The sequence below is a fragment of the Xenopus tropicalis genome, chromosome 4 (assembly GCF_000004195.4).
Source record: "Xenopus tropicalis strain Nigerian chromosome 4, UCB_Xtro_10.0, whole genome shotgun sequence".
Taxonomy (NCBI): Eukaryota; Metazoa; Chordata; class Amphibia; order Anura; family Pipidae; genus Xenopus; species Xenopus tropicalis.
The window spans coordinates 99407144-99419179 of record NC_030680.2 but is presented as its reverse complement, the minus strand read 5'-3'; the positions used below and the strand labels follow the sequence as shown (position 1 = coordinate 99419179).

Below are 12036 nucleotides of genomic sequence, written 5' to 3'. Positions count from 1 at the left end.
GTGCTAGAGATAATAAAATGGGGGGGGGGGGCATTTAAGAATATTTAGCCAAATACTTAGGGGTCTGTTTGCTAAAGTGGCTTAAATTAAGTTAGAGATTTTAGACACAGAATAAATGGCAAATATGTTATGGGAACAAATATAATATTGCAATTATTCTGGCAACAAAACATTGGATTGGCAGTTATCCCACTCGCCAGAAAATACGCTACGTACTAATTAACGCAAGCTTTACTATTCAGCAAAATGGGCTAAAGACTAAATTGTTGGCAGAATATTTGCAAACATTTAACCCATATAGCATATTGATGTGTTACTGATAAATGTAAGAGTGTAGGGGAAACTACATGAAAGTATAGAATACCATATCAAGGAAGGATAAATAATGACACATTACTCAGTTCAAAAGTAGAAAAATAAAAACTTTTACTTAAAATACTAAAATAAAAAAGGGGGGGAAAAAAACTTAGGGCTTGCTGCCCTTGAGTTCTCGCACATCCCTCTGGAGTTGAGCCACCTCCCCCCGGAGCTGGGCCAGCTCAGCTTTCACGTTGGCCAGGTCCTCCTGCACTGATGGTCCCGCAGGAGAACCTGGCGCCCAGCGCTTGGCCTGGGGGGAGTCCGGGGCCTGGGGAGAGAACCCAAGGGCCTGGGGGGAAACTGAGGGGAAACTGGGGGAGGAAAGAAGGGGGGGGTGTCTGGGGCCTCGGGGGCATATTCGGCCTCGGAGGCCTCTTCTGGGTCTTCACCCAATGGTCCTGGGGCCAGTTCTTGGGCCTCTGGGGTCAGTTCTTGGGCCTCTGGGGCCAGATCTTGGGCCTCTGGGGCCAGTTCTTGGGCCTCTGGGGCCAGTTCTTGGGCCTCTGGGGCTGCAGGTCGGGCCTCTGGGGCCGCAGGTCGGGCCTCTGGGGCCGGTGGATGGGCCTCTGGGGCCGGTGGATGGGCCACAGGAGGTTGGGCCGCTGGGGCCGGTAGAGCCTGGAGGGCCTGGGGTTGGGCCTGGGGAGGAGGCGCCAGCTGAAGTTCTGTGAAATAGTATTGCAAGATGTTATTTTGTGTAATATATTATATATATATATACATTCATACACCATCATAAATAACGGGGCCCCTCACAACAACATTTTTTGGGCCCCCCTCCTCCCATGCCCCCAATGGCCCCTCCCCCTGTGAACCCTCACATCAATACAAAGGACACACAGACATTGTTAGCCAGGGCCCCCTTAAACATTTATGGCCCTTCCCCCAAATGACTCACACTATGGGCCGCTCCCTGCTGCTTCCCCCCTGCTTTAAACTTATTTATGCATATGTATTTGAAAATAGATGTGTATATATATATATACAATAGGAAGTGCTGGGAAGCTGCACACCATAAAGAACAATAACACCTGGGTGCTTGTGGCAAAACAAAATCTAGACAGGCATGGGGTTGACGGCACACACAGGATTTTGACAAGGAGTCACAAAGATGTGAAATAATATTCAGAGGTTTATTGTGAGCAACATTTCAGTTCCTCACTGGCATTATGGTTGAACGTGATGGACGTATGTCTTTTTTCAACCCAACTTACTATGTTACTATGTTACTTTCATCATCCCTGACATTTCTTACATTTGTACCTTTAGTTCAAATAACTTGCTAAATCTTTTACTGAACGTATACTGTAAAAGCATAATAAAGTACAATAATTACCTTCTCTAATTTCAGCGACCAGTTCTGGGCTCCTGCGCTTAAGGTCGGACCACAGCCGCCGGAGCTGGCGGGGGCCCACATCAAGGGCAAACCTGGCGAGCAAACCTTGTCTTAGCTCAGCCAGGATTGCCCTCTTCCTCTCGTGGACCCCTAAGTCCCCCGGAGGTGGGTGGTCATATCCTGCACGCAGGAGCACGCTGATAATATAGCGCCTCTCCCCTGGTAGCAAGTCAGAAACCCCAGGCATGGTCCTCTCAGTTTGGCTGAATGACACAAAATGGCCCCAAGTCGCACATGTCACGAGATTACAAAATCGCCACAAAATGTCCGCAATTCGCGAGATTACAAAATCGCGAAAAAAAAATATCGCCAAAATATACATAGTAATGTATTTTGCGCGAAAAAAATATTCGCCGCTACAGTACAGTATATTTTGGCGACAACATATTCACCGCTATAGTACTGTATATTAGTAGTGAAATTACATACATGCCAAGACTTTAGTAAAATTGAATAAAAAGACACATACTTGAATAAATAACAAAGTAAGTCCATATTTTTTTGGCAAAAAATCATTTACTGTACTTTTGTATAATTTTTCGCCTGCCTGTAGTAGGTGTTAATTTTCGCATAGTCGAATGCGATATTTAGCGCGCAAAAGTTATAGTGAATCATGCGATCGTATTCTTTTCAGCGCGGAAATTAACGCAAAACGGTAAAACTAGTGCGAGAAATAACCCATGCGAAAATGGCGATTTTTCGCACGCGATAATACTATGGTGAATCGCGCGCAAATTATTTTGCGTTTTTTAGCGCGAAAAAGCGTGCGATAATTTTTATCGCCCTTTAGTGAATCAGGCCCTATGTCTTTTCCTACACATGCCTGTGATGTCAGGAGAAAGATATCACATACTATGAAGGGCAGGCAAACATCCAGTTTTTTATTCATTCCTATCGGACAACTATGAGATACCTCGACAGACTCTGTTCCCTTCTGTTTCCTCCATTAACTTTTGTAAAGCCCTTGTTGTCATTTCTTTACCCTGTAAAGGAATGCAGTTGCCAGAACTGAAGGAAGTGCCTGTAATGTCGCCTGCATAGCAATGTAATTGTAATTCCAATCACTGCCCTCTTCCTTCTCAACTGTCAGATTTAGTCCAAAGTATTTATTTTTCTCTGTAATAATAAACCTTGGTAATGACAGGGCTGGTCTGTACCACCTCACAAGTCACACGTTGGCAGCCCACTCCAGGTCTGTACCGCCTGACTCTGTACAGCTATGGTGTATTTATTATCCATTGCACAGCTCAACCATTTTCCCAGGCAGAACTGCTCTGGGACTCATGATGTGATCAGATCTTGTCCAAGCACCTAGATACCTCACAATTTAACCAGGGAGGAGCTTACAGTAAGGCCAGGCATATGGGGAAAACTTTGGTGAAAAGCCTGTACTTTCCACTTAGACAAGGAGAATGCATTGCAGACTGCTGGTTGGGTGAAATTGCCCCCCCCCCCACTTTGGCGTCATCCAACAATGTTGCTGTTTCATTCAGGGTGACCCCATGATTATGTTATTCAAGTTTGGGGAGTGTAGCTTCAAAGCTGTAAGAGTGGCAGCAGTTTGAAAATCTTCCCTGTCAAAGTCAATGGGAATATTGGGGGGTTCGGAGCAGCGCCACAAAAAGACGGGGGGGCGGGATCACTTAGAAAAGCACAAGCAACCTGCTCCGCTATAGGGCGAAGAGTGGTGAGTTTGGGTGTTGTACCCCTAAAACTGTAGGAGTAGTGTTTAAAAAATGGGGGGCGCGGAAGAATAAGTCGAAGAACAGTATTTTGGGTTTTTCAACCCAACATAATAAATGGTACATACAATAACCTCTGGTCTGGTTTGTTGGCACAATAAACACTTTCTACACAGAATCAGAGTGCTGAAGCATATTTATCAGTGAGTTATAGTTGAACCTCAGCAGTGGGATCGACAGCTTTCACCTGAGGCTACAAGTGCATGGTATAGTGAAGCATTATCCTTTTGAATTTACATTCTCTGCATAGAAACTAGTTATATGGCTTAACGATTCAATAAAGAGTCACTGCAACCCTTCTAAATTGAAGTAAAACAGCCTCTTTAAAGGAGAATGCAAGTCAAAATTTAAAAAGCATACTACCCAATAGTCCTCCTATTGTTTAGTAAAAACGCCACACTTTTGGCTCACCTAATCACATATTTACTCAGTCACACTTACTTCACATTTTCTAGAACAGGCAGCCATCTCTAAAAAGGTATTCTCCCTTCCTTTCCTTCCTTGCTTCATACTGCAACATTCCCCCCCCCCCACCCTCTGGCAGATCCGCTTCTGATTGGCTGGTCTGACAGGATCAAGTTACGCACATGTGCATTGCTACTGAAGGCTGCCGCTGGAAGCCTACAGGAAGGGGAGAGAGATTTCATTGATGTCACTGTAGTCTTCACACTGCTGTAGGCTGCCAGCACCATATCTCAGAGAAGCAAGCAGGGATCTGGGAATTTAGATATGCAGTAAGTACTTAAAAAGAATGCCTTTAGACTTACTTTAAATTTATATTAACCTTTCCTTGTCCTTTAACACACAGGGGCAGATTTATAAAGGGTCAGGCAAAATGACTGCAGAACCGCTGCTTTGGATTGCTGATGAATGGGTTTAAAAAAAAGATAAATGTTTCCCCCACCCCCACATACAAGTGGGTTTTTGACACAAATAAACAAAAAACATGGCAGCAGGCAGTGAGTACAGGACTCCTGATCAGTGTTGGACTGGGAACCCAGGAGCCCACCAGAAAACCTTAGACCCTAGGCCGCTTTCCAAACTATTTTTCTTCCTTTCCTCACCCAACCTCTATATGCTTCTAGTCTCTTTTATTTACATTCTAGCATTCTATTCTTTCATTTATTTTTCCTCTTTCTTCCCATTCACAAATAGGGAATGACCATGAAACAGGCCAAATGGTCAGGAGCAGGAGGGCCCACAGGGAGTTTTCCTGGTATCCTGGTGGGCCAGTCCGACACTAAACTCAATTTAGATCCTTAGGGCAATGATGGTTAAGGAAACTCAATCAAATTAAGAAGCAACATGGGAAACAAACTATATATATATATATATATACAAAAATGCTGGAAGAGCTGCACACCATGAGGTAGTGTTGATACCTGGGTGCCTGTGCAAAAAGTAAGTATACAGGCTGGAGTGACGGCACACAGGATTTTCACAAAGGAGTCACAGGATCAAAAAAATGGAATAAATCAGAGGTTTATTGTAACCAACGTTTCAGCTCCACACAGGAGCTTGCGTTAGGGATCCCTGTGACTCCTTTGTGAAAATCCTGTGTGTGCTGTCACTCCAGCCTGTATATATATATATATATATATATATATAAATACTCTGTTTTACTGGAAGCATCTTACCTGCGTCAGGCACTTTTTAAACGTTTGGAACTTTGAAACCGTTCCATTGTTTTAAATAGATAATATAATTCTTATAACCTTTGTGATTTTTTTTTATCATAGTAAGAGAAAGTAGAACTCCAAGCGCAATATGTGAATCAGTTTTTTAATATATCATAACATTTTCTTTGCATGAGCTTTATAATTTTACCTATCAGAGCCATATTCGTGCTGCATTAGTCTGTTGTGAAATTCAGACAGATGTAAAAACATGCAAGCCACTTATACCCTTAATGGGACTGCACTAGGCAAATCCATAATGGAGAAGGACCTTGGAGTCCCTGTAGATAATAAACTTGGCTGTAGCCAGTAATGCCAGGCAGCAACTGCAAGGGCAAACAAGGTTTTGAGCTGTATTAAAAGGGGTATAGATTCACTGGAGGAGGGGGTTATTCTTCCCCTTTATAGAGCGATTCACTTTTGGTTTCCAGTGCTCAAACGGGACATTATTGAATTAGAGAGGATCCTGAGAAGGGCAACTAAGCTGGTAAAGGGTATGGAAAGTCTCAGTTATGAAGAAAGACTGGCCAGGTTCAGGTTGTTTACACTGGAGAAGAGGCTCTTAAGAGTGACATGATAACTATGTATAAATATATAAGGGGATCATATAATAACCTCTCTAATGCTTTAGTTGCCAGTAGATCCTTCCAACTGACTTGAGGGCACCCACTCCGTTTAGAAGAAGGGAGGTTCCGTTTAAATATTTGGAAAGGATTTTTTACTGTGAGAGCTGTGAAGCTGTGGAATTACCTCCCTGAACCAGTCGTACTGGCTGATACATTATATAGCTTTAAGAAGGGGCTGGATGGCTTCTTAGCAAGAGATGGAATACAGGGTTATGGGAGATAGCTTTTAGTACAAGTTGATCCAGGGACTTGTCCGATTGCCATCATGGAGTCAGAAAGGAATTTTTTCCCCTCTGCGGCAAATAAGAGAGGCTTCAGATGGGTTTTTTGTGCCTTCCTCTGGGTCAACTAACAGTTAGCCAGGTAATATACTGTATAGGCATTATGGTTGAATGTGATGGATGTATGTCTTTTTTCAACCTAACTTACTATGTTACTAACAAAAGCAGACTTAACAGTGAAAAGTGATCAACATGACCTATAGGTAACTTTTTATATATTGTATAAATGATTATATATTAACATTCAGAAATGGAGTTTTTTTTTGTCAGTATCACTTAAAGCACAAAGTTATGCAAATTTGGCATAAAGCCGTGTTTTCAGTTTTTTCATACTTCTTGAGCTCTGCAAAAAAACTGTGAAACCAGTGTGGGATTGGCGTGTCCTTGGCCCGCCAGGCTGGTACCTCAATGGCCCATTTTCCCCACCCCCATTGCACACTCCTGCCTACGTTAGCCAGCACGTCCCCTCCCAGCACCTTACATGCAGCTGTGATCTGGGGCATTCCTGCAGATGGCTGGTGGGGAGCGGGTCTAGGCCGGCGGGGCCCACAGGCTTTTTCTCAGTGTCCAGCCAGCCCAATCTGACCCTGTGTGGAACAAGATAAGAAATCAATTATTTTGCAACTTTTCCCACCCAATTTGGGAGATAGAGGGCTCAGAATACCCATAAGAAAAGTCCAGCTCCAAAGATATTTCAGCAAAGGCTAAATGATGCTCAAGAAGGACTTTCAGGTATTATAGCAATTGCTGATGACATACTTATTGTTGGTGAAGGTGATAGCCTCTGTCACTAAGGATCATAATCTGAAAGTGATTTAGTTCCTGGAAAGATGTAGACTAAAAGGCATTGGAAAACAATTAAGCTTAAAATGACTGAAGTGCCATATAGAGGGCACCCTTTGACATCAAGTGGCTTCAGGAAAAGTCAGAAAATGCCTGCCCCAACAGATATTTGGGGAGTTCAGTGCTTCATAAACATGGGCAATTACCTCTCTAAATTCTATGGCCATTTGTCAGATATGTGTGAACTGCTGAGACAGTTAACACAGAAAGATTCACTCTGGGAGTGCAACAAAATACAGCACACAGCTTTTGGCTAGGCTATTGCAGATGCAGCCACTCTCATACTTTAACCCTTCTAAATCAGTGGTAGTACAATTTGATGTTTTAGAAAATCGCCTTGGTGCAATACAGATACAGGAAAAAGAACCTGTAGCATTTGCAAACAGAGCTCTGACAACTCCAAAGTGTGGTTATGCTCAGATTAAGAAAACTATTAGCTGTTGTATTTGGTATGGAGAAGTTCAATAATTACACGTATGGAAGACATGTAACAGCGCATTGAAATCATAAGCCTCTGGTATGCTCCAAAAATATTGCAGAACATGCTTCTTAGATTGCAAAAGTATGACTGTCACATTTGCTACTGTCCAGGCAAAGATTTACTTATTGCAGATGCTCTTAGCAGGGCTCACCTTCCTAAAGCACATAGGTGACAAGGACATAAAAACCATCAATATGTGTGTATTTTTGCCTATGAATAAAGAACATCCTTCAAGAGATACAAACATGCACAGAAAATTACCCTGCAAAGCGAAGACTACAATTTTACCCCTGTCGAAAAGTCTTTATCTCTTTACATCAGAGATGAACTGTCAATACACCAGGGCATAATATTCAAGGAAGAAAAGACTGGTCATACCAGGTAGTTTTAGAAAAGATGTCTATGAAGATTTTTATTGAACAGTTCAACTGATTTTGAGTTGAACTGAAGAAGCTGCTCGGATGGGTAGTGAAACGTCTTCAGTGATTACCTAACAAGTCCAGTTGCTTTAGATTTAATTATACTACATATAGAAAAGATATAATGAAAATATTACAGAATTCAAAATAGGCACAGTAGGGCATTTTTGCTGTGGAATAAATTATCAAAACATCATAACACAAACTGAAATATGTCTTGTGGAGACAAGTAGCTGAAGGAAACTATGCAGCACCATATAATCATAGACAGACCATGGTCAAAAGTTAGTACTGATTTGTTCTTATAACAGCTGATTACTATTCCAATCCAGCTCAGTTTACTTCAGAGAAGTTCAGACAATTTATTAAAAGTAAACAATTGAGCATGATACCTCCCTCTCCAGGGTACCCTCAATGCCATTGCAAAGCAGATTCTGTTGTGAAAATGGCCTATAAAATCATGATAAGCAAGTACAGATATTTATCTTATGCTATGGATTCAATCAATACATCACAAGGCTTGGGCAGTAGTCCATTCAGAGACTAATAAGTAGGCATACAAAGTCTCTTTTACCAATTACTAAACAACTTCTGAACTCAAAACTTTACTGTTAACATTAAATTCCAATGAAATTGAATCAATATTGCCAGATACAGTACTACAAGAAATCTGCAAGAAATCTGCCAACTCTACAGAAAAACAATAACGTTTGGGTTCAACCTCTGCATAAATATAGCAAACGCTGACAAAAGCCTCAACCTAGGACATAGGTCTTAGCTAGCTATAATGGAGGAAGGAAAGGTGTTGAGAAGTAATTGTAGACTTAAAAAGAAGACTGGAAAACCTAAAAACTTGAAGTCAAACAGACTACTTGATAAGAATGAAATTAGGCTGTCAACAGAAACTCCAACAGCATATTCTCAAATAGAGACACCAGAGGGAGCTATTGACATACAGCTATCTCAGAAGAATTACCACATTTTTCTAATGAAATATCATGTTTCAGGAGCTAGGAGAATCTACAGAAAGTCCGCTCACCTCAAGTACTATGTATAGCAAGCATGTGGTAAGTACTGATTTCTGCCATCTGTGTACCTTAAAAGAGATGTATCATATACAAATTAAGAATGTACCAGGGAATTATACTCCTTTAAATATAGAAGGATTGTGCTTAAAAAAAGTTGTGTTTCAGACTGATTTATTGAGAAATTCGTTCCACTTCTTGCTGGCTGAATTCTCTGGATGTGCAGGGGTGCTGGCAGCTCTCCATTACTGTAGGACAGTGGTTCCCAACCTTTTTCTTGTAGTGACCCCTTTTTATCATAGCCATATGACCCGCGACCCCCCATGCAATTGAAATAGATATTTATAATACGATAATTGAAAAAAAAACACAAAAAAATTGTATTTTAGTATAATTTTATACATTAAGCTAAATTACATTATTTTAATAATTAAATTTTAATGTGATGGTTGAAATTGCAACTTATCAACCAATCTCGAAATTCGTGGCTGCGTATTCGTTAACGCCAATCTCATATCGTTCTCAACATTTAGTTGATTTCTTTCTTTCGTTTTTAACCGAAGAAGAGTGGAAAATCCACTCTCGCAGAGATATGTCGATACAAATGGAATTAAAATTCGAAAGGCAAGCATTGTCACATTCGGGTATGAATGATACATACTACACCAGAATTGTGTGAGCAATTTTTCATTAAACAAGTTACGTGCCGAGGAATCATTCCGTAAATCTATGAATTCATCTTGTAATTCATTGGGAATGTTTGTTATATCAAGAGATGCAGAAAACGGATTACGTGTAAATGTAGTTTCTTCTTCCTTCAGCTTAGGGAAGTAACGCTCCAGTTCCTTCTCAAGCGATTCGAGATGCCCGACAATCTCCTCCTTCAATTTTTTATTTATTTCACCTCCAGATTCATCTACCACACTGCAGAGTTTCTCAAACATGGCAATATTTCCAATATTTACTTTCCTTCGCCAGTTTTGCAGCTTGGATAAAAATGCACAGAGATTATCGTGAAATACGATAATATTTGTTTCCTTTCCCTGCAGTTTCAGGTTAAGCTTATTTTGCTGTTCTAATATATCTGCTAAATATGCTACTCTTTCCAACCAAGCTTTGTCGTTAAAGTATACCAAAAGATCATGTTTCTCTTGTACATCTAGGAACAATTTAATTTCATCTTTCAATTCAAAGAAACGATTTACAACATTCCCTTTTGATAACCAGCGTACTGCAGTGTAGAAAAACAGAACCTCGTGATTAGAATCCATGTCTTTGCACAGTTCTTTAAACAGACGCGTTTTAAGAGCTCCAGATTTTATGTAATTTACGATTTTTATAACTGAATCAAGAACCGCTTGCAAAGGAATTGAAAGAGTCTTACTGGCAAGGGCATACCGGTGAATCATGCAGTGGATTCCCTTTGCTTGAGGAGCTAGTTCTTTTACTTTTTTCTGAAAGCCTGATTTTGACCCAAGCATAGATGGTGCGCCATCCGTACAAACTCCACAGACATTTTCCCACTTTAATCCTCCAGTCTCAAAAAACGCATTAATCTTCTCCATAATGTCTTGACTTTTTGTTGTACTTTCAAGTCCACTACAAAATAGGAACTCTTCTTTAATATCATCTGAATGAATATATTTCACGAAGACAAGCAACTGAGCACACGAGCTGATATCTGTTGATTCATCAACTTGGAAAGAAAACAATGGAGAAGCCTTGATTTCATTCAGAATCTGCTCTTTGACGTCTTCGGACATATCTGTTATACGCCGCTGAATAGTATTATTAGAAAGAGATATTCCTTGCATCTTTGCTTCACTGGAATCCCCAAGGACTAATTTCACCATCTTCAACATGCAAGGTTTGATAAGTTTTTCTCCAATTGTGTGAGGTTTTTTTTGCTTGGCGATTTCTAATGCGACTTCATATGATGCTTGAATTAATACTTTGTTTGATTGCTGAAAACTTCCTGCTTGATCAAGTCTCTGTCTTTTGCAACTAGTTTCATGCCGACGAAAGAACTCCAAATCCTTTTTAGTGTGTTCTGAATGCGCTGTCTCTAAGTGACGTTTGAGTTTTGAAGGTTTCATAGATTCATTACTGAGAACAACTTTGCACAATACGCATTGTGGCTTCTCTATTCCATTACTAATCAAGTTAGTAAAGCCATATTTCAGATATTCTTCAACATATTTACGTTTTCTTTCCATTTCTGGGAAAAGAAATAACAAAATTTATAAATAAATTTACCGTAAGTTATAGCGAGAAGGAGCACAACCGTACCATCAACGTTAGAAAGGCGTAGGTTATTGGGAATAGGCGGTCCTATATGGGGTTTTCAAACGAAAACGCTTATACTCGTCAAGTATGTCATACTTGACGAGTATAAGCGTTTTCGTTTGAAAACCCCATATAGGACCGCCTATTCCCAATAACCTACGCCTTTCTAACGTTGATGGTACGGTTGTGCTCCTTCTCGCTATTCCCAATAACCTACGCCTTTCTAATAAATTTACCTATATAAATTGAATTTAATATCTACCTGTGTTTGTTTAGTCACCAACGATTTTTTTCGAAGAACAAACCAATACCGCCTGTCATAACGTAGTCAACAGTAGACAATCACGCGTTCGTTTGAGCAGGGGATTCACAACCGATCAGAACAGCCTCAGCCAATTAGAAGCTCGAATGTAGATCACATGGGGTGCGCATCCTTCCGGTGACTGGTCCATTGCGAATCCCCTGCCCAGGAGCGACTTCTGTGAGTGCGTCAAACAATAAAGGTTCCTACTACTTCACTATTAGTAGCAAACTGCTCTGTGCTCTATGTTTTAACCAACTGTGAAAAAATTGCCTACACTTTTTTTAGTTTACTGTATATAGTTCGCGACCCCCAAAAAACCCGTCGCGACCCCATTTGGGGTCGCGACCCACAGGTTGGGAACCTATGCTGTAGGATATGAATCAATCAGCAGCTAGGCAACTGAAGCCCATCTTTGCTTGTGTGAATGCAAGGATGTGATTGGCTATCCCCCTCCTGCTATGCTTCTGGCAGGGACTATTAGGACACGCCCACCCTTAATTTGAAGCACGGATAGAGAACTGATAGGATCTATCGGGAGCTTCAATAAAGGAGCCATTTTTACAGATATGATACATTTTTACAAAATTGGGTTTTTTT

At 40.9% G+C, this 12036-nt stretch overlaps 1 protein-coding gene across 1 annotated transcript; it reads right to left on the bottom strand.

Moving 5' to 3' along the window:
- Nucleotides 1–9286: 9286 nt before the first annotated feature.
- LOC105947538 (zinc finger BED domain-containing protein 5) lies at nucleotides 9287–11065 on the bottom strand. The gene has a single exon (XM_031901334.1). It carries the CDS (start codon nucleotides 11063–11065, stop codon nucleotides 9287–9289), a length of 1779 nt encoding a protein of 592 aa, XP_031757194.1.
- Nucleotides 11066–12036: the final 971 nt, after the last annotated feature.

What these genes read in the sequence shown, in the direction of transcription:
- LOC105947538 (XM_031901334.1), bottom strand. Translation starts at nt 11,065, where the DNA reads ATGGAAAGAAAACGTAAATATGTTGAAGAATATCTGAAATATGGCTTT.